The 25,352-nt window shown below is 64.6% G+C and overlaps 2 protein-coding genes across 13 annotated transcripts in view; one reads left to right on the forward strand and one right to left on the reverse strand.

Annotated features, from left to right (window-relative positions):
- The window catches only part of CSNK1D (casein kinase 1 delta), a 32,934-nt gene extending 22,979 nt beyond the window's left edge, over positions 1 to 9,955 (forward strand). For 3 of the 6 annotated variants that reach the window (XM_058704810.1, XM_058704807.1, XM_058704808.1), the window contains 2 exons: positions 195 to 334; positions 1,612 to 3,276. In XM_058704810.1, coding sequence (XP_058560793.1) covers positions 195 to 334; positions 1,612 to 1,998 — 527 coding nt within the window. In that variant the 3' untranslated portion in view covers positions 1,999 to 3,276. The other 3 variants (XM_058704811.1, XM_058704813.1, XM_058704812.1) reach the window with 3 other exon arrangements.
- SLC16A3 (solute carrier family 16 member 3) lies at positions 9,191 to 19,705 on the reverse strand. Of its 7 annotated transcripts, none has more exons than XM_058704815.1 (8): positions 19,423 to 19,705; positions 16,773 to 16,826; positions 16,442 to 16,671; positions 13,638 to 13,733; positions 12,665 to 12,912; positions 12,064 to 12,207; positions 10,959 to 11,717; positions 9,191 to 10,252 (listed from the first exon to the last, which is right to left on the reverse strand). In XM_058704815.1, the coding sequence occupies exons 5-8, from the start codon at positions 12,885 to 12,887 to the stop codon at positions 9,996 to 9,998; spliced, it is 1,383 nt and encodes a 460-aa protein (XP_058560798.1). In that variant the 5' UTR covers positions 12,888 to 12,912; positions 13,638 to 13,733; positions 16,442 to 16,671; positions 16,773 to 16,826; positions 19,423 to 19,705; the 3' UTR covers positions 9,191 to 9,995. The 7 variants fall into 7 exon arrangements, with proteins under 7 accessions (XP_058560798.1, XP_058560800.1, XP_058560803.1 ...); XM_058704817.1 differs by lacking the exon at positions 19,423 to 19,705 and adding an exon at positions 19,224 to 19,407; XM_058704820.1 differs by lacking the exon at positions 19,423 to 19,705 and adding an exon at positions 15,178 to 15,270 and having other exon boundaries at positions 16,773 to 17,379.
- Between the last annotated feature and the right edge of the window lie 5,647 nt (positions 19,706 to 25,352).

Here is a 25,352-nt window from a genome sequence, read left to right on the forward strand (position 1 = left end):
CCAGCACACTGGTGTCCCTGGGCGCTCCGCGGGCCCTGCCCACCGCTGCCGACCTGGAAATCTGGTGGGGCCCCGCGGGGTACAGCGGCACCCACTTCCCCGCGTGCTAGACGCCGAGGCCGCTGAGGAGAGGCCTCCTCTTGCTGATGGCAGGGCTGCCCTGAGGCCTCACCCTTGCCCCGTCTCTTCTCCAGCTAACACCTCTCCTCGGCCCGTGTCTGGCATGGAAAGAGAGCGGAAAGTGAGTATGCGGCTGCACCGCGGCGCCCCCGTCAACGTCTCCTCCTCCGATCTCACGGGCCGACAAGATACCTCCCGCATGTCGACCTCACAGGTATGTGCTCCGCACAGGCACGCGCTCCGGGCTCGGCGAGGTCGGGATGCTGCGGCCCGTGGGCTTTCTGTGTCCGAGCTGGTCTTCGGGCGCCAAGAAGAGTGGGGCGAGGGTGTGGAAGGGCTTCCTTCCTTCCTGCTTCCCCTCAGCCGTCCTTTCCGAGTGTTAAGCGGGGAGGGACGCGGCGCCCTTTGCGGCTCTGCAGCCCCTTAGTTCAGAGCCTACTGCGGGCTGTGCAGAGGAAAGGCTCGTCTCCCGACCGCGCTGGGACAGGTAGTGGGGCCTTTTCTCTTCTGTGGCCCTCCTCGCAGCCCATCCCCAAGCCAGCCCTGGAGGCTTGGCCGTCTTCCGGTGCAGACTTGAGATGCCACGCCTGCTCACACCACACGTCTGTCATGGGCACACACAGGCTTGGAGGCCCTTTGCTCACACTTGTTGGGCAGGCGGTCCCCGTGGATTGCTGGCGGCCCCTAGAAGGGGGCCTGGACAAGCCTGTCAGCGCGCGGGTGAGGGTTCCCGTCTTCTGAGGTCCCTGCCCACCTGCCTTCTTTCTGACGAGGCAGGTGTCCTCAGAGAAATGGCTCGGTCACGCACATGGGTCCCTTCCACCCACATCCTCCTCTTCCCTTTCTGACTTTGGTGCTGTGGCTCTTCTGCGTTCACCCATGTGCCCTCCACAGATGAGCTCTTTTCACACACTTGGACCTTCTTGCTCAGGTAGCTGTCAGGGCCCTCTCCTGCTTCCAACAGGGTCCTCTGGCTGCCTGTGCCCCGTGGTATCTGCGGGGGGTTGGGGGGACGGGCACTGGTTTTGGGGAGCACCCTGGAAGCCCGGGTCCTGGGTCACGCACCCCTGGCGGTGCCCCTCCGGCTCACTGTTGTACCTCTCTCGTTGACGAGTTAGCCTTGGGCCCTGCTGCTGGCACACGCTTGGTGCTGGGCGTATCTTGGTGAATTGCTGGGCCGAGCACGTTGGTTAGGAGAGCACAGGGTCTGTGAGAACTGCCCAGAACCTCAGTTCTGCAGCGTCTGCTTGATCTTCTGGCAGAGGAGCAAGGAGGGGGAGCACTCCTGATCACTTTTATTTTAGCCCGGTAAAGTGAATAGTTTCGGTGTGACTACCTCTAGGTTGCTGGTAGTTCTGCCAGAAAGGGGTTGTCTTTGTACGTAACTTTTTCCCAAAGAGATTAAGGATCCGTGTAGTTCTAATTGTGGGGCTCGAGGAGTCTGGCCAGCGTAATGAGCTTGGGCCCCACACTGCACCTCCCTCCCCGCAGGACACAGAAAGGGCTATGGGCTTCTTCCCCCAAGCCCTGGAATCCATGAATCGGCAGCAGGAAATAGATCGTAGGCAGCGTCTGCCCACGTGTGGCCAAGAGCCCAGGCATACAGCCTGCTCCAGGGCCCCAGATACCCCAGGCGGGGACAACCGGGAGTCTGTGGACCCCAGGGGCTCTGTCTGGACTCAGGATCTATGTGCTGGACCTCAGCCAGCAAAGGTGAAGGAAGGGGCAGAGCTAATTCTCTTTAAGGGAAAAGAACATACGTGGAGGGTTTGGGACGACAGAGGGCCCGAGGCTGCTGGGACCGAGCCCAGCTTCTCCCGCACGGTGTGGCCAGCCTCAGCCCACATGCCCTGGGGCCTTGCTGTGAAGTCTCACTGAGCAGAGGCGAGTTTGCAACTGGGAGTCCCGTGTTCCGCGTCCTTGTTCTTTGTGCTTTCCGTGTGAAGAAGCGTGGGACTGGACCAGAAGGACGAGGCTCCAGAGGTGTGATGGGGAGGTGTCTCCCCTCTGATAGAAGCACTAGGTCCCCCTGGGGGTTTTCTTAGGGTCTTTGTGTTGAGGACACGGCCCTGGGATGTGTCCCTGACGCACCCCCGACCCAGAGATGGTCCCTCCTTTGGGTTTTCCGGGTCACCCACCTGCGCTCTTGGGAGACTCTGCACCAGGCTCCTGCCTTCCACGGGGGGTGACGGGCACCCTGTGGGACAGCAAGAGTCTCTTTCTGAGATTCTTGGCGGGGGTTGCCCCCCAGTGTCGGCCCCGGTGGGTTGGAAGTTCCAGCTTGTGTGATTCTGTGGGTTCCGTTCACGCTTCCCCAAAGGAAGTGGGATGCAGGTAGAGCCAGGGATGCTTCTGTGAAGCGAGGGCGGCCCCCATGGGGCTGAGGCCGTGTGTGTTCTGCCCACCTCCCCCGTGGCTGCTTCTCGTCTGGGTTCTCTGTGAACTTTGAAGAGATGTCGTGTCTTGTGCAGATGTGCGATGTCGGAGGCAGTAGTTCTTCCCAGAAGGCGCTCGAGCCGCCGGCCGGCCTGTGGGGGACCCTGCTGACTCTCCAGCTGGGCGCGGGGAGGGGCCGTTGACATCTGTGTCCCTCGTCCCCACCCCTTAACCGTGGTGCGCTCAGACTTTGCAGGAGGGTGACCATTCCTTGCCTCTACTTCCTTCTGGAGGGGGCTTGTGCTAGAGCACGGTCCCCACGCTCCCGACCCAGGGCACGAGTCCGACTTCTCAGCCAGAGCAGTGAGGACCCCAGAGGGCATCTGGTCGATGAACCTGTTTGTGCGTTTCTGTCTTTGAGAAGAAAAGGCCTCGCGGGTCCGGTGCCGTGAATAGAACGTGACACGGCCTCTGAGGTTAACTCCTTTCCAGTGAGACCCGTGGCCCCCTTGTCTTCCCTGTGGCCGGTCCGCGTGTCAGGAGGGGTGGCCAAGCACAGGCAAGGCCTGGGGGCGGGGCCCACCGCGGGCCCCCATCCGGAAGTGTCGGGTTCACGCTCTGCCCGATGAGGCGAGAGGAGCGGCTGCGGCTGCTCTCGTCGTTCCTGGGGTCCCCTCTGGGGCAGCCCGGCCGGGTCGCGGACCCAGTTGAAGCGAGGTGCGGAAGGCCTCAGTCCTGCTTGCCGGCGGAACCCTTACCAACGGCTGTCTTTTCCCCCCACCTCAGAATAGCATTCCTTTCGAACACCACGGCAAGTAGCTGCACGTCTCCCGCTGGAAGGCAGCACCGGTGAGTGTGCTCATGTCGGGGCCCGGCAGGCGGCAGGCGCCTGGCGGGGCGGGCACGGACCGCCCCTGCGTCCGCCCCCGGGGGTGCGCAGGCGGGACCGGGCTTGCACGCCGGGTGCTGCGGGGAGAGCGCGTGCCCTCCGCCCGGTGCTTTTCCGTGAATGGATTCCGGAGCGGCCGCGCTCAGCCGCCCGGTCTGGGGGCGCGCGGGGCGGCCCTGGGACCCTGCCCGCCGTGGCGCTGGCCGGCGGCCCCGTCCAGAGCCCGGGGCCGTGCGCTCGTGCGCGGCCCCGGCGGCCCCAGGGCACTCGAGCCGCCCCGGCCCGGGGTCCGTAGTGTGGGGCGTGGGCTGTGTCGTCCTCAGCTGAGCGGCCGTGCTTGGTGGGGGCTCTTGCGCTCCTGCTGCGGGAGTCTCCCGGTGGTCTCTGCCGCCCTGGCTTTGTCACTCTCTTCTTTCGCATTTATTTCTGTCCTCGTTTGTTTTTCTTTCCGACCTCGGTCTCTGCTCAGCATCCCGTCCGTGCTGCCGTCTGTATTAACCCGTCAGCCACAGCCGCCTGCTCCCTGCCTGCCGTCGGCGCATGGCTGGGCACCCGAGCCAGGCCCACTCCCGTCGGTGACGCCGTGGCTCCTCGTGGCCAGGGCTCGCCGCCGGCGCCGCTGCGGCACCTGCCACGGTTCCGGCGTGGCCGCGTTCCCCGGGGCGCCCTGACGGGAGCTGCTTCTCACGTCTCCTCCCCCCCCCCCCCCCCCCCCCCCACCCAACGGGGAGTCCCGGTGCCCACACGGTGCCTCGTCCCTGCTTCCTGAACTCCAGGTTACTTTCCAGGAAGGGGGTGCTGGGAGCAAGTACCTCTTCCGGCTTGGACTCTGTCTGGTCTGATTGTTCTCGAGCTTCTAGCTCCGTGGCCACCGGCCTCCTTGCTTGCATGCTTCTTCCTCCTTCCCCGTCTTCCTGTCACTCGTTCCGCTGAGCACGTGTCCTGGCCGCAGAGGGACCTTCCGGCGTGGCTGGGCGTCTGGCGCGGGCGTCCAGAGTAGGGTCGGGCAGCGTCCGTGTCCCCCCCTCGCCATCACTGCTGTGTCGTGCCCAAGTCTGGCCGGCCCCGTGCCTCTGGCCTCATGCTGACCTTCTCCTGTGCTTTGGCTCCGACAGATTCCCGGTCGGGTGGCTTCCAGTGGTCTTCAGTCTGTGGTGCACCGATGAGAACTCCTTTCCGCTGTGAAGGGCAGACAATGCATGGCTGGTCTACTCTGTTACAATGGCTTTACTAGTGACGCGCCCCCCGGTCTAGAACCGAAACGTTAACACCGGGAGCTCTCCAGGCCGCCCGCCCAGCGACGCCCGTGGGGGAAACAAAACACAAACTAACCCGGACAGACCGCAAAGCTCTGCCGTCGCAGGGGCTGCACCGAGGGCCTCCCACGCGGCCCGCTCGTCTCGGGCTGGGAAGAAAAGCAGAGTGTGAGAGACAGTTGCAGAGAGAACCAGACTCCCGCTCCAGAGCCTTTCAGTCCCCCTGCGGTGGCGGCGCCCTGCTCCCTGACGAGCCCACTGTAACCACCGATCTTCTACTTGGTTAAGACAGTTTTGTATCATTTTGCTAAAAATTACTGGCTTAAATCTGTGTAAAGAAACCTGTCTTTTTATTGTTCCTTTCTCGTCTGTTTCTGCGGTCCTGAGACAGATGTTGCCTCTAAAGAACCCCCGGAGCAGAGGCTGGCGTGGAGCTTCCGCGTAGGCAGAGCGCGTCAGGGAGCAGAGCGCGGGCGCCGTCCTCTGCTTTGTGGTCCGTGTGTCGTGGGGTCCGCTGTGGAGAGGGGTTTTCTCGTCAGAAGTGCCGTCCCGTGTAGACGTGTGTGTAAGTGCCCCGTGCGTGTCCGTGTGTGTGCCGTGTGCTGTGCGTCTTGTGGCCTCGTTACGCTGGTGCTGGCTGTCACTGTCCCTTCCCCACCTGAAGCGGAAGGCCCGTGCGACGAGGTCCTCGGAGCGGTTAGGGAGCCAGGCTGCGCCTCACCCCCCTGAACGCGGCCAGAAGGAAGCCGAGCACCGAAGATCTCAGAGGCCAAGGCTTTGCGTGGCGCGTTGCTGGTGCCTCAGGAGAGGATTTCGAGCGAGAGACGTCGGACCCTCCGTTGGGGTCACGTGTGGTCGTTTTGGTGGTGGTGTTGCCTCCGTGTCTTTGAATTTGGGAAATGTTCTGAACGGACTGTAACCGTGATCGGTGTAGATTGGCCCTCAACGTGTGTTAACATCTGTGTGCTCAGAACCAAGGGCGTGGCGGTGTGCCCGGCACCGGGTCTGCCCACAGAGGCCTCGGCCCAAGGGAATCCACCCTCAAGTGCCAAGAAGCCGGTGACTCGACCTGTGTCCAGGAGGGTGTGGTGTCACGCACTTCCTTCCGGGACTTTCGTTGGGACCTAGCAAACCCCACAGGGGTCAAGAAGCAGGGCGGGGCTGAGTCTTGCCAGAAGGAACCTCTCGGGGCCCCTGGGCTCCTGGTGGTTTGCCAGGACGCTCCCTCATCTTGTCGCAGGCAGAGGCGCCAGGTGGCAGCCCGGAGCCCCCGTCGCGGGAAACAAGGTGCAATATAGGTGTTTGGGGGAACTTCCGCCTCTCCTCCTGCCGCCCCCTGCACAGTGCTCTGTGTGGAAACCAGGGCTGGCAGCAAGTGGACCGGAGAAGTGTCCGTCTCTGTTTCCCCTTCCTTCCCCCTCAGCCACTAGCGCCGGAGCGCGGCCATTTGCTTCTTTGTGAATCCTGAACTGGCTGTTCTGTTTGGGGGCGCGGGGCCTGGGCCAGGCGGGGCGGTGGGAGCGCGGTGCGAGCTCGGGCGGGTCAGGGTGGGCTGGGACCCTCTCCAGAGGTACGCCTGCCGCCTGGCGGGGCGTGAGCAGCACAGCCCCCCGGGTGCTGCCCGACGCCGGTAGGGACAGCCTGCTCACGCTCTGCATCTGGGCTTCCACCTGAAATTGCCGGACGATCCGAAAGGCGGGCCCGGGCCCGTGGCTGTGCGGCTGTCCGTCCGTCCGTCCGTCCGTCCGTGCACACTTGCTGCCCTCCCGGTGTTTAATTCCCCGTCACGACTGCAGGACGCGTAGTTGCAACGTCTGTATCAACCTGTGTATCGGTGGCCGGTCTCTGACTTGGCACGTTTGTGTGATCACTGCATCTATGTACTACCACCGTGTAAATAATAAATCCATGATGACTTCTACCTTCCCCCCTCCCCCGCCCTCCACATGGTCTTTATTTCATCCGTTTGAGAGGGGCCCTGTGTGTCTGACCTGCCCGCGGCCTGTCGGTGGTGTTGGTATAAGCTGGTCGGGAGCAGGTGGCCGGGCGGGCTGCCACTTCTACGGTTCCAGAGCCGACGCCTGCACAGGCCGTGCGCACACACGTGCCGGTGCGCTCGGGGGCCTCTTCTCCCCCCCGGCCTGACCACCTTCACGGAGCAGGTGCCTGAGCCCCGTGGCCCCACGGGCAGCACCAAAAGGAAGCACTGTCACCTGCCCCGAGCATTGTGGGGAGGCAGCCGGCCTGTCATGGTCCTACAGCCACCGAGGGGGACGTGGTTCCTGGGAGGCAGCTCCAGGGTGGGCCCCTCCATTTGTTGAACTCACAGCCTTCACCTCCCTTTCCCACGTGCACTGTTGAAGCCCTGCAGCCCCCGTGAGCCCCACACCCCACCGAACAAGAAGGCGTGGGGTTGGCCTACGTGCGCCTGAGGAGCCAGCTGCTCCCCACGAGTGTGCGGTAACCCAGCACAGCCCTCCCCTTTCTGCCAACTCTGGCTGAGCCCAGTGGGCCGCCAGGTTCCGGAAGAGGGCTGGGCTCTTCCTTGGCCCTCCCCACTTCCCAGCCACCAACGTTGGGAAAGCAAAATTCGGGCCCCTTGTTGCTCCCCCCAGCCCAGGTGGCAGGGAGACCAGCCCCGAGCTGCCCTCCTCTGTTCTGCTGGGAGGGGGCCGCGGGCAGACAGGGGCCGTCACGCTGCCCTCTGCCCAGAGCCTGCCTGCCCTGTTCCTTGGCCTCTCAGCAGTGGAAGACGCCTGACAGTCCCCATCTTCCTGACCCAGGGACCAGCCGCTGGGCTGGGGCACAAGGCTCAGTACTCAGGAGTGTGTGCAGAGCCTCCGCTGAAAGCCGTTTGGAGCCCCTCCTGGAAACCCCACACCCTGTCCTTCGTCCCTTTGTCCTCCTCCCGTGTCCAGAGCCTGGGTGCTGCCTCCCGTGTACCCGTGTTGGGTTACAAGGATCCACCACGTTGTGCGTCCTTGAGGCCATGGACTGGGTGCTGGGAAGGACTGGGCAGTCCGTCAGGGCCGCTGCAAGTGCCGCCTCCCCCCATCGGGCACCCCCGGTTCAGGGCCCACGCGCATGCACCAGGGGCTTCTCCGCATAGGCTCTTCCCAGCGTTTGTATGTGGCAGGTCCACCCAGGTCCGGCCAGGCTAGGGGCAGCAGTCTGGGGTGATTTGGGGTGATGTGTGCATACCTTCCAGGGAGGGGCCAAGAAGGCCCACGGGGGGGGGGGGGGGGCTTGGCACGGGCGCCTGCCTCACTTCACATGGGGCAGTCTCCACGGGGTGCTGGAGGGTGAGGGATGGCCCCATGAGCACTGACTGCTCTCCCTGACTCGTGTGAGGGAGGAGTGCTCAGCCCTGGGTGGCCGCAGCTTCCTGAGGACATCCAGGTTTCCTGTCTCCCATGTTGGGCCCGGCCGGAAACACCTGGAACCAGAAAACTAGGCAGATAAGATTGCCTTGCTCACCCTCTCCCTCTGGCCTTGAACCTCAGCCTCCGGTCTGGGGTGGAGGCGTTGAGACTGTGCCCAGCAGGGGGCCTTGGGTCCACCTCACGTGTCCACCAAGGTGCCGGCTAAGGGGACAGGTGGACCCGCGTTCCCTAGGCCAAGGGGAGGGTAGAGGAACCCTTGTTCACCCTGGAGTGCGCGTGCTTACCCACGGACCCCAGCTCCCCCCCGGCCAGCTGTGTTCATCCTGCCTCGATTGGAGCGATCATCTCAGAATTGCTTAACGTTAAGTATCCCCAGGGCAGGACTCGCGGGGTCGCTGGCCCCCATGCTGGGCCAGCCTTAGGACGCGGGCATGGAGACGGGTGAGAATGCCCACTTCAGTTGCTCCTGGCCAGCACTGGGGAAGCAGTTTAGGGTGAGGGTTGGGGAGACTGCAGCGCGAGGTCCAGGAAGCCCACAACAGCTCTTCGTGGCCAGCAGCAGCCAGATGGAGCTCCTGCGGCCGAGAAGGGGGAGGGTACAAACAGCCCAGCGGGCCCTGCCTGGCTCACCTGAACACGGGCCAAGGGCAGTAGATGCGGGCCTCTGCCTTGACCCCTGTGGCAGCTGGCATCGCCACAGCCCCCGCCCCCCACAGAGGGCCTGGGCAGACCAGGATGGGCATCAGAGCCCCGGGGCTATGGGCAGGTGCTGCAGGCGGGTGCCTGGCTTCACACAGCTCGAGGGACACATGGAAGAGGGAGAGCAGCAGCCCCCCGGGGGGGACATCTCTGGCCGGGACAAGGTGTGAGCTTTCACTTGCTTTTCATTGCAGAGGAGCAGGGACGTGGCATCTCTCCGGCTGCACGCGGCCCGCCAGGGTGCCCGCTGCCGTCCCCAGCGCCCGCGACGCACCACCTACTGAGGCGGCCCCAGCGGCCTCTGACCGGGCTCCCAGCCACGCAGGCCACCACTGGCCACGAGGGCAGGTGGGTGTGAGGTACCCGGGGCGAGGCCAAGCAGGGCTGGACCAGGAGGACGGGAGCAGATGCCCACCCTGGGTGCTGGCCACATAGGGCCACGATCAGCCGACCGAGGGGTGAATAAATGGAAGGCAGGAAGATCATTTTCTTTAAACACACACATAGTGAACACGAATCACACGTATGTCTCAGCTGAAGTGCCCACGCCTCAAAGGGGCTCCTGGGTGCGGCCAGACCCATTCCAGCCACGGGGCCCCTAGGTGGATGCTCTGAGCCATCTGGGCTCCAGCGACACAGGGTCCAGAGCCAGCAGCGCTTAGAAAGCCGACCCAGCTGACAAAGGCCAGAGCCACTTTGTAAAAACGACCAGGTTGTCTGTTGAAAAAGTGAGTTCGGAGCCAACGGTCAGACCCCTGCCCCTCGTAGAATGAGACCCCGGCTCTTTGAAGACATTCCTTCCAAGGTGGCTCCTCCCATACGCGGGTTTATTTCAGACCTTCAGAAGCGGAGCAAGGGAGGTTTGTCCCCCAACACTCGGCGAGGGGCGGGCTAGAGCGCCGTGGTGGAGGTGGGGCGGGACGGGGTGCAGCCAGCCACATGGTGCGGGGGGGGGGGGGGGTGTCTCTCCCGAGACGGTGCCGCTCCGCCCCTGACCCCGGTCATGTTGTCTCTGAAGCATGGGTTTCTAGGTCCCTGAGCACAGCGGTGGGCACCAGGCTGCTCTGGGGTCAGCAGGCTGTGTCCTGGTGCAGACGGCTTGTAACCTCGAGGCTTGGCTCTACCACAGACCTGCTTTGGAATGACACGGTCCCCACCTCACCAGCCCCCCGAGACACACGGACGGCCCCACCCAAGCCGGTCCTGTTTGTGAAATAAACACGAGCCTTGAAGTCTCTGTCCGGTTCCCTCACCCCTGCTGGCCTCCTCGTCTCAGACGCTCGTTTCTGGGGTGTGAACCACCTCCCCGTTTTTCTCAGGCTCTGCTTTCAGGAAGTGTTCCACCTCCCGAGAGTCCACCCTCACGTCCGCGGGGGGCTTGTGGCGCTCCCCCTCCTCCGCAGCCGCCTCGGGCCTCTTCTTAATGCAGAAGAAGTTGCCCAGCACCAGCACGAGGGAGGAGGTCAGCACCTCGGCCCCTGCCAGGAGAAACACGTACTGGTAGACGTGCGTCGCGTCCAGGAGCTTGCCTACAAAGGGGTGACAGCGTCAGCCTGGGCTGAAGGTCACCCCCACGGTCACCGGCTACCTGTGCACCACTGTGCTGTTGGGGACAGCCCGGGGGCACCCTGTCCCGGCTTCTCCCTCCCCACAGGCAGCACAGACCAAGAGGCTCGGAGGAGGGTTTGGAGCCGTGCAGGTTCAGGGTGGGAGCCTCGTCTGAGGTGCCCGGAGGTATCTGGTCACACTGCCTGTCACCTGTCACCGTGGAGGCCTCTTGACCCGTGGCCTTCGCGGGAACTGCCTAGGCCCCAGAAGGACCCCAGGACCCCCGAGGCACAGCCCTGGAATTCACGGGGTCCCCTGTGGGTGCGGGCCTACAGAGTCAGCTGGAGAGACCCTAGCCCACACCGTTTAAGTTTACGCCCCGGTATTTTCTCAGCCTTTGCAAAGGGTAAAAGCCCAAAGTAACCAAAGCCAACCCCCCACCTGGGCTCTGAGCTGGCCTGCATGCAGGGATAGCACCACCCTCGGGATTCGGGCACATGCCTGCCTTTGGTCTAGGCCCGTGGCCCCCTCCGTGGTGGACCAAGCAGGTCCTCAGGAGGGGGGCATGGCTGGCGTTCACTCCTGCTGGAATACGGGTGGCCTGGCCACATTGGTAGGTGTCCCTGCAGCTAAGAGCCCTCCCATGGTGGGTCCCCCTCCCCAGGAAGGCTGTGACCCACCACTCACCGCCCGACGGGGGCCCAATGAGCACGGCAATGGCCTCCAGCAGCAGCACGAGGCCAATGGCACTGGAGAACTTCTGGGTGCCCACAATCGCCATGAGCACCTCGAACTGCAGGGCCCCCACCATGCCGTAGGAGATGCCGAAGAAGATGCAGAAGACCACCAGGCCACCGTAGTCGCTGGCCGTGGACCCCGTGAGGTCCGTGAAGCCGTTGAAGAACATAGAGAAGCTGAAGAGGTAGACGGAGTACGGTCGCACCTTCTTAAGCCCCGTGATGAAGCCCGCGGCGGGCCGGGCGAAGATGTCGATGAAGCCCAGGACGGTGAGCAGGAAGGCAGCCTGGGTGTCGGGCACACCCAGGTCCTTGGCATAGCTCACCACGAACACGGGGGGCACAAAGAGCCCCAGCACCATGATGGAGGCGGCCACGGCGTAGATGACAAAGCCACGGTCCCGGAAGACGCTCAGGTCCAGCAGCCGCCTGGCTGGCCGCTGGGGCCCGGGCCCCGAACCTGGCCGGGATGCCTCCAGGGGCCTCATGAGCGCGGCGCACACGCAGCAGTTGAGCAGGAGGCCCCCCAGGATGAGGAAGCCGCCCCGCCAGCCATAGTGGTCCTGCAGCAGCTGCCCCAGCGGGGACAGGGCGCACAGGAACACGGGGCTGCCCGCGGCCGCCAGCCCATTGGCCATGGGGCGCCTCTTGTTGAAATAGCGGTTGAGCATGATGAGGGAGGGCTGGAAGTTGAGTGCCAAGCCCAAGCCTATGGGAGGGGCAGGCGGGGAAAGGTGTCAGCTCGGTCCTCCTGGCCCCTTGTCCCTGTCCCCCGTTTGCCCAGACACAGGCTCCGGCCTGAACAGTTGTACGTGGGGCCTGTGGGTGTCCATGCGAGGGGACCCGGTGTGCATTCAAAGCCCCTGTCACCAACTAACATGCTGGGAGAGACAGACGGGGAACGAGGGAGAGACTGGCGCCAGGGGTGGGAGGCAACCCACTGCCGCCCCCTCCCAAGAGGCCCCTCGCTCTGGATGCGCCGCCCGGCCCGTTATCTGGCCACTGAGGAGTGAGCGTGCTGTGGCCTGCCCCGCTCCCCGCTGGGCCCCACTCACCGGTGATGACCCCGGTGGTGAGGTAGAGCTGGATGATGCTTCCACAGAAGGACGCAGCCACCATGCCCAGGGATGCCAGGAGGCCACCCGCGAGCATGACGGGCCGGCAGCCAAAGCGGTTCACACACACGCTGCAGAGTGGGCCTGGGGGTGGGGGGCAGAGAGCTGGGCCCGGACTCTCCCTCCCTGGTGCCCCCTGCCCCAGCTCAGCAGACAGGCCAGGTGCCCAGGATGTGAGTCGTGCCCAGACACCTTCCCAAGCAAAGCACGGTTTGCAGCAGAATGCCCCCGGGTCGGTCTCTTTTCTGTTTGCTCTGTTTAGGCGTCGAGACCCAACTGTCCGTAAAGGACCGTTCCAGAGCCTCGTCCTCTGGGACCACGTACAGCTGTGCAGGTACAGCCTGTCGTCGGCCAGGTCTTACAAAGACTTGGCCTGTGCTGGGTTTGGCCCCATGGAGAGCCACGGATCTGGGGCAGAAAGGGGCCCCCCTGGGCCCTGCCCATCTCCCACCCCCAGGCCTTCTTGCTTGTGTGCAGCTCTTAAACCAGAACTGAACACGGTGAACTCCAGAGGTGACCGCTGGGCGTGACAGCCCCTCACCTGTCCCGTACAGCATGGCCAGCAGGATGGAGGAGATCCAGGCCGTGTCACTGTAGCCGATCCCAAACTCACGCATGAGCTCCTTGAAGAAGACGCTGACCGCCTTGGGGAAGGCGTAGGAGAAGCCCGTGATGACGAAGCAGCCGAAGAGGACGGCCCAGCCCCAGCCCCCATCAGGGGCCTTGATGCCGGTGGGACCCTCGTCAACCACGGCGCCGCCCATGGCCAGGAGGACAGGTTGTGCGTCCCTGAGGAAGGAAGGCAGGCTGCCTGGGTTGGCTGGCTGGGTCAGTGGGTCAGCCCCTGTGCTACCTGAGAGCCCCGCCTCTGGCCCTCACCTGGGGCCTCACCTGCACTTGGCCCCAGGCTGGAGGGTCTGGGCTGAGCGGCAGCTGCCGTGCTCCCTCCCCCCCCCCCCCCCCCCCTCAGGCCTGGCCCGCTCCCACCCAGCTGGCTCTAAAGGGCAGTGGCTTTTTTGGGCTCAGCAAGGTCTCAGGTTTCCTCCTGAGGAGGACAGACCCCAGCGGGGAAGTCAGCCCGGTGTGTCCTCTCGCCTGACCCTGTTGGGGGAGCAGCCCGCACTTCCCACCCCCGGCTGCAGGTGGGTCCTGTGAGAGGGGACCTGGGGTGGTGTCCCTTGAGACCTAATAATCTAGGTGTGGCCAGCCGTGCACCCCCACCCCCGACCCGGGGAATGGGGCTCCCAAGTGAGAGCCTGACCAAGAGGGGCTGAGGCTCACGGGCTTTGCTGTGCAGGCGGGACTGGGGGTCGCCAGCAGAGGCCATCGGGCAGTACCAGTGAGGCGGCTTCCATGCAGCCTACTGGGGCAAACCCTCAGGCCTCTCTCAAGCCCAGAGCTTAGCCCCCTTGAGGCACAGGAACTGGGGGTGCTGGCGCCAGACGTCCAGCTGGAGCCCCCCGCCTCCACCTGATGCCAGGGGTGAGGCTGGTGCCTTCGCCCCCCCAGCTCAGCAGACAGAGGCTGGTCCCAGGAGACCGTCTCCTCGGTGCAGGTGCTGCCCGGACCGCAGCCCCCTCTCCTCTCCTGCCAGCGGCCAGAGACTAGCTCTGGAGGACAGAAGCCCCAAGGGGGAGTTTGCCAGTTGCGTGGTGTAAATGCCGCACCTGCACTGATGCCCAGGAGCGTCCCAACCAGATCTCACAGCCCCTGTGTCAGCCACCTGGCTCCACGCCGTCCCCTTTCCAACCTCATCTTTGACCTTGCAGAGCCCCTGGGGGGCCCATTTCTGTGTGCGAGGCACACATGGAACCTGGGACAGGACTTTGGAGTGAGGACAAGGGCCTCTGTGCCTGGCCTGTGTGAGCACAGGGTCAGCGTTGTGGGGGAGAAGACGTGGGAAGAATAACCCTTCTCCCTGCCCCCAGCATCCGGGCCACAGGTGCTCCCTGGGATCCTGATTCAGTGGTCTGGGGGGTACTGAGGCTCTGACCCAAGGGTGTGGCCTGTGTTGAGGGGTGTTTTTCAAGGACTTTCCGGGTGATTCCCAGCTGTAGCTGCTGTTCAAGAGCACCACTGTTGGATGACCAGACCCCCCCCCCCCCCCCCCAGGAGCCAGCTGGCCATCAGGCTGATGACAGGGCTGACACAGCCCACTGGAGCAGAGCGCGGCCCGGGCCCCCACCCCGGGCTGGGCCAGAGGTCCGCTCCAGTGCTTGCCTTGGCTGCCAGCTGGGCCAGGCTTCACTGCCACCAGCACTGCTTCTGGGAGACCCAAGAGAACCTTTCTTCTCTCTGGGCTCCTGGACCCCGTGCCCTTTAGGCCCACCCACCCTGCCCCGAGTGCTCAGAAGCCTCCTGGGCCTAAGAGCGAGCTGCAGGGAGTTCCTGAGGCTAAGAGGGGCACAGGGGCACCCAGACCAGGGAAGCCTCCAGGCCCATGGCCTGCACGGCACCCCAGCTGGCCCTCTTGCGTATCTAAGGTATACCTGGAATCTGGGACCGGCCTCTGCCAGGAAAGTCTGGCCCCAGCCCTGGGTTCTCCCCACCAGATACCCTGTCTCAGACCTTGCAGCCATGTGCTGAGGACCAGCCGGAGGGGCAAACACATCCCACAGCCAAAACCGCAGGCCCCGGCTACTCATCACTGTCTTTAGCTTAAAAGATCCCTGAGGTACACGCAGCAGGAGAACTTAATTAAAAAACCGAAAAAATGCACTTTAGGAATGTGTTACAATTTAACGCCACTGTTTAAGGCAGAAAGCACAAACAAACAGCCCCAGGACAAAGGACAGCGATGGCGGTCATGGGGGCCCAGAGGAGCTGGTCATCCCCAGAATCCTGGTTTGTTTTGGGTTGTGGGCTTGTGGGCTTTCATTGATTTTTAAAAATAGACCAAGTGGGCCATGCAAAGGCCAAAGAGGGATGTCTGACGCCAAAAGTTAGGAGCAGCTCAAGTCTGTATACCCAAAGTTCCAGAATACGGGGCCTCCCTCTGAGATCTTGGTTGTACTAGCCGCGCCTGGCACTCGTCAGAGGAACATGCGCCCCCACCTTAGATGGCCTGTTTTTTGCTGAGCTGCTGCCGGCCAGGGCTGGGCCCTCCCTGGAGGTTCCCTTGGTCCTCAGGAGACAGACGCTGGCCACCTGTGGGACATGGGGCATCCCCTGAACTAGTATCCAGGAGGGTGAGGGGAGCAGGGGTGCCAAGGCTTAGGTGCCAGGAGGATATGGCATGCTTTAAGACCTGTGTGGGCCAAGTGGCTGCCACGGGAGGCTTACGTGGGGAGCGTGGCCATCTCTCCCACCCATCCCTAGAGACTTCAGACACTTTCCTCCCAGCTGCCCCGCCAGCCTAGGGTGCCAACCACACTAAAATGACCCCCTATTCATTGCCCACATCAGCCAGGCTTCAAAGTGAAGTTTCTCAGCAAGATCTCAATTTGCCAGTGGGCAGTGGTGGTGTGCAAGCAGGGAAAGGAATTGGTGGGGCCTCAGTTTGGAGCAAAGGGGTTTTGCTCAGTAGGGCGTCCAGGTAGAGAAGGGGCTGGGATTTCTAAGAGCAAAATGGGTCTTGTCAACCCATAGGGGGAGGAGGGCCTGGAATGGAGGCCCCCTTGGGGGGACTGGTCGGGGACCCTCGCTGCAGTGTGCCAGGAGAGGCAGTGCCAGCACATCTGTGGGCACACACCAGCCAGCTGGACTTGTGATGACATTTACCCTCCCAGGGAAGCATGCGAACCACGTCCCCGGCCCAGAAATAACCCGCCCTCTGGACCTCAGAAAGCTGATCTCCCCGGTGGGGCATGTGTGTCCGCTCCTGGGTCAGGTGAGGCTCCAGGAGCTGCCCCCCCAATTCTCGAAAAGGTCCCACAGCCCCAGGCGGCTGGGAGCTGAGCAGAGGAAGGCCCAGAGAAGAGTATGCATGGGGGTCACTTGAACAGCCCGTTCCCGTAGACCACCCATCGGAGCTCCCAAATCCAGGCCTTCTGCCAGCTTCTCCCGCAGGGGTCCACTGGCTGGCCGGCATCCCAGTGGGTCAGGACTCCAGACCCCAGCCCCTGTGGCAGCCTGGCCTCCTGCCAGGTGTGTGCTCCAGCATCACCCCCTTCTCCGCCTGTAGTCACCTGGGCACCTCCACCTGGAGGGCTGGGGCAGACTCACACAAACAGCCTGGCCTTGACCACCCCCACATCTCGGCTTCTCCCACTTCCAGAACCCCTTCTGCTGCTCCACTCCAGCCTGCAGACCCGCTGCCGTCCCCAGTGCGCCCGGCCACACTCCCCATTAGGCTTCTGTAGGTGGTTCTCTCACCCACCTTGGATCCTGGGTCTCTGGCCCGTGCGCTTCCAGGGCAGGCCGTGTCCCTGAGGTTCACTGTGGTGGCCTCCAACTCTAGAGCCTGTAGGTTCGCCTTCTGGGGAGACTGGCTAGTTAACTAGCCAGACTTCCAGTCCTCAAAGACCAGCTCCAGGCGGGCGGGGCAGGAGAGGAGCAATTGCATTCCGTCCTGGGCTCTTCCTGCACCAGGACGCCTGGGACTCGCGCCTGGGCACCAAAGAAACAGCCCCGTTGTGGCTTGCACCTGGCTTCAGTTGAGCCCCAAGGTCCCTGAAGCATAGGGGGTGGTTGACAGAAGAGTGCCATACCTTCAGGAGGAGGGAGAGCCTCCCAGGCTCCCTAGCTTCCTTTCCCCGCTGTCCCTGTTGTGCAAATAGGTAACATATATCCGGATGCCTCCATCCACCCAGCGCTCAGGAAGCAACACTGGTCTGGGTGCTTGTCCGCTTCCCAGGGCTGACACAAGACCCCAGATGCCCACCTCCGCCCTGCCCCCACCTGTGGGCAGAGCTGTTGACTGGGGGGAGGTGTCTGGGGCTTTTTCTGGGGAGATGGGCCCTGAGCACTGGGTGAAGGTCTGCCCCAGGCATGACCCAAGCGTGCTAAGCCAGCCTGGGCCCTCCACACCACATCCACTGATCACAGAGTCCCCCAGGGTGCTCCCAAAGCTCTTACTTCTTGCAGAGGCCAGTGGTGTGAAAACACCCTGCTCTGGGGCCAGCCCCTCTCCCAACATCATGCCTCATGTGACAAGGAGGGGGCTGTGGGCTGTGGGCTGTGGTCCTGTGTATGGTTTTGGGCTCACCCTGTCAGAGCCCCCTGGTCTGGAAGGCTCAGAGTGGTGGCTGGAGCAGGCTCAAAGCAACCCCCTCTGGTCCTGAACCCTGCCCAGCCTGCCCATCACATGGCCATCTTGTCCCACTGCTCGACTCCCTGTAACCCCCACCCCCACCCCGCCCCCCAAAGCTAGTGTTTTAAGGCCAAGGCCAAGAAGGGCTCTGCACGGCCAACCTCAGTAACCAGGAGGGGCCCCTCCCATCGCCACCCTATTGGGCCTGGTGGCAGGTGGGGGTCGGGCCGACCTTGGTGGGGCTGGGCGGTCACCAGCAGGGTAGAGACAGGGAGGGGTGTGGGAAGGGAGCAAGCTCCGCCTTGCCACCCCGCTCTCGCTGGGCCGAGGGACGTGGGGGACGTGACCACGCCAAGGGAGGAGCCGCTGCCGTATTGCCTGGAGTAGGCGCTCTCCCCGTCTGCTAGTCTGCTACCGTATAGGCCAGCGCCCGGGCCGCTGGGGTCAGGGGGCCCCAGAACGGCACAGGGCGCTAGTGAGCGCCGGCGGCGCGGAAGGAGATCCTGTGGCCCCTCCCGCGGCTCCCCCCCCCCCCCCCCCCGGGGCGGGACTGGCTTCGGTTTGCCTCGGCAGGGGCCCGGCCATGTGGGCGCTGTGACGGGCTGTGAAAGTGGACTGAGAACTCTCCCTGAAGGCCACCCCACCTCGCCCATTTCACAGATGGGGACTGAGGCCGGGAGGTCTGTCCTTGCCGGGCCGGCACCGTGAGGATCCTCAGGCCTCTCCACTCCTGTCCTACGCTTGTCCTGGCCCAGCGCACCTGAGGCCTGACCCAGAGGTGCCTCGGATGGATTGATTGCTCTGTGAGACAGTCTTCCAGCCCTGGGCCCTTGGGGCACCCTGCTGGACTCCTAACCTTAGAGTGGCACCGGCCAGGTCACTGCTGGACCCACCCTAGAGCAAAGGGGCCTGGCACAGAGGACAGCACAGCCCCCCCCCCCCCCACCCCCCTTTACACACACTCCCTGGTCACTGTCCTGAAGAGCACAGACCCCCTTTTGTTGCTGCCCCTCCAGACTGAGGTTGCAGCTGGTCAGAGCCAGGTTGCCTCCTGGGTACCAGGCCCTGCCCAAGGTCACACCGAGTCATTACAGAGCTTGCCCTGGGGCCAGGCCTCCCATTGCTCACCCCAGGTCCTGTCCACACCACAGGCCTCTGGGCAAGAAGGTTCCACCCCACCTGTGCCCCTTCTGGGGGCGGGCCTCCTGCCATGGGAACAACTCCTCAGTCATGGCCCACCCACGGAAGCCCGGTCCAACCTCGAGGGCACGCTCCTGTGTCTGCTCCCTCTCACACCCAGTGTGCACTTCTGGACGTGCAGCTCAGGGCCTCTGGGATGGAAAAGCACTCTGGCCTCCGCGCTGCCCCTTTGTCCCTCATCCAGAGGCCAGGCAGCCCCAGTGGCCGTGACCTGACTGCTTCTCTTCCACTCACAGCCTGTCGTCCACTGGCCTGGTCCAGCATCCAGGCAGGCATGTTGTCAACCCACCTTTCAGATAAATGGACTGAGGCCCCACTGGTTTTCCCAGGGGGTAGCGGTCTGGGAGGCGGTAGAGTCGAAAGGGGGAGTCCAGCCTGATTCTCAGAACGGGCTCCCCACCTTTCTGCCCCGGGCCTGGCCTGGGAGTCGTCGACCGAGGGCGGGTGCCAGACGGCGAGGCGAGTGTTTGGGCGCAGGGAGAGGCGGGAGGAGGTGAGACAGAGGCCCGCGGGGCCACGGCACCGGCACCACCACCACCGCCCAGCGCTGGCGGCCAGAGCGCACGTGCTCCCCGCGCCCTCGGGAGGGGGCCCGGGCCGGCGGCAGCCCCACCAAATACCGCCCGCCGCCGTGGACCGAGCTCTTCGCACCCGCGACCCCGCTCGGCCGCCCCGCGCGCCCGCCTCCGGGACAGAGCCCAGCACTCACCCCCCGCCCCAGGGCCGCCCAACGCAGGGGGCGCACGGGGGGCCGGTCCGAGGGCGCGGTGGGGGCGCGGCTGGTTCCCCGGAGCCCTTCGGTGGCGGCCGCCCGAGGCCCGAAGGGGAAGGGGCGAGGGGCGGGAGCGCCGACTCGGCCGAGGGTCCCGGCCCCGCCCCGCCCCGCCGAGCATCCGCGCCGCGCCTACCTGCCGCCGCTCGGCCGCCGCGCGCCTCTGGCCGCCTTGCCGGGGGGGACTCGGAGCTCCGGCCGCTCGCGCCGCACGTCCCCCGCGCGTCACCGCCGCCTGGCGCCGCCCCTGCCCGCCCCGCCCGGACCCCGCGCCGCGCGGGAGGGGCGCCCTCAGCTCCCGACGGCGCCCGAGCTGTCGCCGGGCTGAGGGACGACCCCAACCCCGCCCCGGGCAGACCCCGGCCGGGAGGGAGATGCGCCTTCTCGCCGGGCCGGTCCCGCTCCCGCCGCGCCCGCGGGCCGGCCCCCAGGTCTCGCCCTCCCACCCCGAAGGCGGCACCCCTGACCCTGTGCCATTCCCCCCCCCCCCCCCTCCCCGCTCAGCTCCGGGGCGCACAGGCCTCCCTCCCCAGTCTCCCCCCCCTCCCCCCCGGAATCTCCGCCCCATCCGAACCTCGGCTTCCTCGCGGGCCGCGCCCCCCGCGCTGCCTGGGTCATCGCCGACCAGGCAGTCGACCTCCCTGAACTTCCGCTTCCCCGGGTGGCTCCGCGCCCTGCGAAGCCGGATAAAGCCGCGCCCCTCCCCTGGGGCGTCCAGGATCGCCACCCGGTGGGGTGGGACGCCGTCCCCGGCGCTCCCCATCCCCGCGCCCGCCGGCGCTCGCCCCGGCTGGTCCCAAGAAAGGTGCTTCAAGGCCCCATTATTCTTAGCTGTCACTTGGAGAGAGCTAAAGTTTGAGGAGGGGCCAAGGAGTGTGGCCGTTGGTGGCGGCCACCCAGCAGGGACCGCAGGAATACTTTCCGCCCAGCCGACTTTGAAATGACACTCCAGGTCTCCTGGGACCAGGGGAGGTGGCGGAGGCACTGGCGACTGTGGGCTGGGTAGGGGATGGGGGGGCGGAGTGGAGGGTTACTCCCTCCCGGGGCCTTGCTATGGTGGTTGAGGTACGTGGGCAGATGGCTGAGTCCATCCGACTGCTCCGTCGGAGATGCCTCGGCCACCAAGGCCTCCTGCTTTCTCTTCTGCATGCTGCAGACCACACCCCACCCACTCCCTGTGGAAAGAACCCTGGCACTCAGAGAGGCTGGGCTGGGCCTGGCCCCCAACCCCTGTTTGGGGCCCAACCACCCTCACCCCCAAATACTAAAGAACTCTCGTGTAAACATGCACGCGTAGGGAAAAGGTGAGCAGAGCCCAAGCCTCCAGCCCGGGCACAGGGCCTGGGCCTCCCAGATGACGCCTAGATCCTGGGCGTCCCTCCGTAGGGGCACTTGTGGGGGGAAGGCGACCCCCATCTCACAGTCCAGCCCAGCCTCGGGTGGCAGCCTCCGGTCACCTGCTCCTGCCGTGCTCCCCCCACAGGCTGGAGGTGGAAGCGCTGGTGTGGGGGTGGGGCTGCAGGAAGGAGCCCCCTCACCTGTGGCGGCACTTCCTGCTCCCGGCAGTGGGGCACCGGCTTCCCGGCCTCGGGTTATTTAGACACACACCCTGCCCAGCTCAGGGTCCCTCTTACCGCCACCCAGATGCCTCCCCATCTTCACAGGACTTGGGGGCTGGCATCCCCCACCCTGGGGACTGAAGATTCCTCCTGGGTGGGAACCTTGCAGTCCTCAGCCCCCGACCCCCCCCCCCCCGCCCCCACCCCAAGACTGAAGAGCGCAGCGTGGATAACAGGGAAAGACAGGCCCAGGTGGCTGGGGTCTCTCTGCCCTCTGCCAGCCTCCCTAAGTGCAGAGCTGCCTTTCCTCTGAGCTCCAAGACCTGGGAGGACCCCACAGTGCCCCGAGGGAGTGCCTGGGATTCGGCCCTTTCCCCCGCCCCTACCACCAAAGAAGGGAAGGGGCCTCGAAGGTCCAGTGAGGTCCAGCTAGGTCCCAGCTAGGTAGAAGAGTTGGGGGCGGTCAGCCAGGGACACCGTGGTCCCACAGGAGCCTTCAGGAGAGGACATTCCCCGGACTCAGAGCCCCTCAGGCATGGTGCCCAGAGCTCAGGTGGGCACAGGTGGGCACAGAGGGCCGGCTCATCAGGCACCAGCCTTCCAGCCCCTCCCCCACCCCCTGCAGAGCATTCCAGGGCTGGGAGTAGCTGCAAGAGGAAAGGAAGAGTGGTAGAGTGATGGCAGGTGGTGGGGGGGGGGGGGGGGGGCAGATGGGTTGGGGGGGCGGGGGGGCGGGTACCCGGTGGCTGACAATCAGAGGAGAGGGAAAGAAGTCTCTTCCCAGGGCTTCATCTGGAGCAGTCCCGCAAGGGAGGGCCAGGAACCTTCCAGACACGAACCGCTTGGCCCCACCTCTGAGGACTCTGAGGTTCTTCCCGTAACAGGGAGCCTCCCTGCTTCTAAACGCTTAGCCTTCAGGAAGGCTCCGTTGGGGTGCCCAGCACTGGGAGGGTCTCGAGTGGCCAGGCTCCATTCTGCACACAGCCCCACGGGCCCCTTCAGGTTTGGGCTCTGAGCCCCCCTCCCCCGAGGCTTCATTCCACCTGAATGGTGCCCTGTGCACAGCAGGGAAGGAACAGCTGTAACTCTGAGGTGCAGGAGAGGGGCAGAGACGGCCCAGGGCACCCACCCCAGACCTGGCTCCAGTGCCCGCTCCCCTTCGGCGGCCCTGGGCCAGCCCGACGACTGGGGCTACCCTCTTCTGAAAGGAAGGGAGTGGAGGGCCAGGGGGAGTGTACCCATCCCTGTGAGGGGGCCTCACGGGACTGCCCAGCACTGGGTATTCCCTGGTGACCTCATCTGTTCCTGGCCCCACCTCCCCCCCCCCCCCACCACGGTCTGACAAGTGCCCCCACGTGCCCCTCCACCGGCTCCTGGACTCCAATTCCCAGAGTTTCTTTTTTTTTTTTTTTTTTTAATTTAAAAAAAAAAATTTTTTTTTAACCTTTACTTTTGAGACAGAGAGAGACAGAGCATGAATGGGGGAGGGGCAGAGAGAGAGGGAGACACAGAATCAGAAGCAGGCTCCAGGCTCTGATCTGTCAGCACAGAGCCCGACGTGGGGCTTGAACTCACGGTCCGCAACATCATGACCTGAGCCGAAGTCGGACGCTTAATCGACTGAGCCACCCAGGCGCCCCCAATTCCCAGAGTTTCGAGTCACGGCTTTGGCTCCGAGTCACGGCTTCGGCTCCGAGGGGCCTCCAGGGCTGTCCCCACCACCGGCCCAGCCCTCTGCAGCTACTGGGGATACGCGCCACCTTTCTTGGGTGTCCGGACAGAGAATGGGAGACCGGTCCTGCCACTATCTCCAAAACTGACACTGGAAGCCTGGGAGAGCCGTCTGAGAACAGTGGCCACACAGGAGTGGAGGAAGGGCCGCCTGCTCCTACGTGGGGCCAGACCTAGGGTGCCACGTTGTTGATGGAGCCACACGGGTCCCCCATTCGCGAGCCCTAGGAACCGACCACTGGAGTCCAGGCCGAGCCGCCCACCCCATGGGCGGGATCGGGGCCAGAACAGGCCAGGTTGGCTGAAGAAAGCCAGGTCACGTGACCGACGTCCAGGCAGAACCGGCCTCCTGCCCTCCACAGGGACATGGTGGCACAGCCGTGACTGCGTGTGTTCACCCCCACCCTACACCTGCGACCACACCTTCCCTTACTCCCCTACTCCAGGGTGGGTGAGGTCAGCCGGACCGGCACCCAGCCAGCCCAAGGCCGGGGGTTTCCAACCACTTCCCTCCCACCCCCTCCTGCCCCCCAGGGCCTTACCTGGGTCTGTTCAGGCTCCCGGAAAAGTAAACACATTAACCGCTTGGCTGGGAACAGAGGCCAAAACAGGCTGCAGAGCCCAGACCCAGCCCAGCCTGGCAGGACTCACCCGTGGTCCCTGCCCGGCGGGCTGCTGGGCATGGGGGCCGAGGGTGGGTGTGTGGGATGGGGTGTCTATGGGGGGGTGGGGGTATCTGGGGGATGTTGGGGGTTTCTCAGGGGTTGGGAGCATATGGAGGGAGCTTAGGGGTGTCTGGGGGGTTGAGGGCATGTGAGGGGAGGTAGGGGTTATGGGGGGGTTGGGGTATCTGGATTGGAGGTGTCTGGGGGGAGTTTGGGGGTATGTGGGGGTTGGGAGTGTCTGGGGGAGGTTGGAGGTGTTTATGGTTTGGGGTGTCTGTGGGCCCGGGATATCTTTGGGTGGTGATGTCTGTGGGGGGGTGTCTGGGTGTGGGAGTATCTACGGGGGGGCATCTAGGGATTGAGGGTGTCTGTGGGCCAGGGGTGTCTGTGGATGGGAGTGTCTGTGGGTGGGGCTTCTATGGGGGGTGTCTGCGGGCGGGTGTCAGGATGGGGTGTCTGTGGATGGGGGTGTCTGGGGGCGGGGGCGTCTGGGGGTTGGCACAGCTGCCAGAACATTCACTCCCGAGGTCAGTGGGGTGGCTCCGCAGATGTGCCTGAGGATCGGGTCCATTTGGGGAAGGAAGCAGCAGAGAGCAAGCCAGGTGGGGCCTGGCTGGATTCAACCACGGGACCTCTCCAGACTTATCTCCTGTCTGGGAAGTGGGTGCCCGAAGCCCCTCCGACGGCCCCTGGAGGAGCTGGAACGTCCCATCCCCTTCTCCTGCACCCCACCCCCTTGCTGAGATGGAGCGGCCACCGGCAGTTAGGCTCCCCCTTCCCCCACCTGCTGCCCTCAGGCCCTTGTGCAGCCCCCCCTTGCTCCACTGCACCTGCCCTCCACCCCATGGACGGCCCTGGGGGCTCTGTTGCTCTGTCCTTCCTGAGCGGTGGAGCCCTGGGGGTAGGGGCTCGGGCAGGGGTTGAGGGGGACACGAATCGAGTCAGGATTGGAACTCTTCCCCTCTTCCCCCTGGCGGGAGCCTCTTACCTCCCTCTTTGAGTCTGCTCCCTCCAGGGTCCAGCAGGTCCCACCCGCCTTGGTCCCTGCGGTCCCTCGTGCCCATGCCTCCTGCCCTTGTTCCTGGAGGCCCCCAGCCCAGGCACCGATGGACAGCCTCTCTACTGCTGAGGTCCTGTCCTTCCCCCGTGTCCCCCAGACTCAGGGACAATGACTGTGGAACGTCCCCTCCCTGTGCCCTTGTCTCCCTTGTGGCCACCATTTGCCCCCAGCCCTGGCCGGAGTGAGATGCTACTGAGGAGCAGTGGGTGGTCCAGGCAGGGACGCTGGACGCCACCTGTGGAGGGACTGGTGGCTAGAGGCACCACCGGGGCCCCCCACTGGCCGGACCTGGCTGGCCCTGCGCATCCTCAGCAACCAGAGAGAGACAGGGGGTCCCATCAGAACTGGTGGCTACAGGGCCTCGGCTGAGGGTGGCCTGCTCCCATGGCCTGTGTGTAGCCTGAGGGTGGCCATGCCAGGCCCATTACTGTACCTGCCTTGCAGGTGAGGCGTGGCACCCAAACCCGGTCAGAGACAGCTCAGGAAGTCGGCTGAGCCCTACATGCACACCCCCCGCTTTGTTAGGGGCCCTGGCCCTGGGGGCGCCTAACTGTGCTCTCTGTCAGACCCCCAGCTCCAACCCCTCTTCTCCTCTGTCCATGCCATCTGGGGAGTGGCCTCAAGACCATCCTTGTGCTCGCGGCCCCGAGATGTCCTGTAGCTCAGGCTCCCCAGGACCCCACATTTCTTGGCCCCAGCAGAACTCCCTCGGTGACCCACCCCTCGACCCCTCCGCTAGCCCTCCGCACACCAGGCTTCCTTCAGGGTTCCTCTCTTTCCTTTGCTCCCGTGTCCAGGCCCAGGAAAATCCTGGGCTCTTGTTGCCCTGGCCCACGCTCCCCCCCCCCCCCCCAAAGGTGGGAGAGCCTCTGCCCACCCCAGTGCCTGGATGGGAGCCTGGAACAGAGCAGGTGCTCCATGAATGCAGGTGAGGAAGGGACACTTGGGAGGTGGTGCCCCCATGTGCCAGTGGAGCCACCAGCCCTATCCCTGGTCCAGCCACCTCTCTGCCCATGCAGTGGCCAGAGGGAGCCTCCCAGACCGCTCCTGT

Source organism: Neofelis nebulosa, chromosome 16 (assembly GCF_028018385.1).
Source record: "Neofelis nebulosa isolate mNeoNeb1 chromosome 16, mNeoNeb1.pri, whole genome shotgun sequence".
Taxonomy (NCBI): Eukaryota; Metazoa; Chordata; class Mammalia; order Carnivora; family Felidae; genus Neofelis; species Neofelis nebulosa.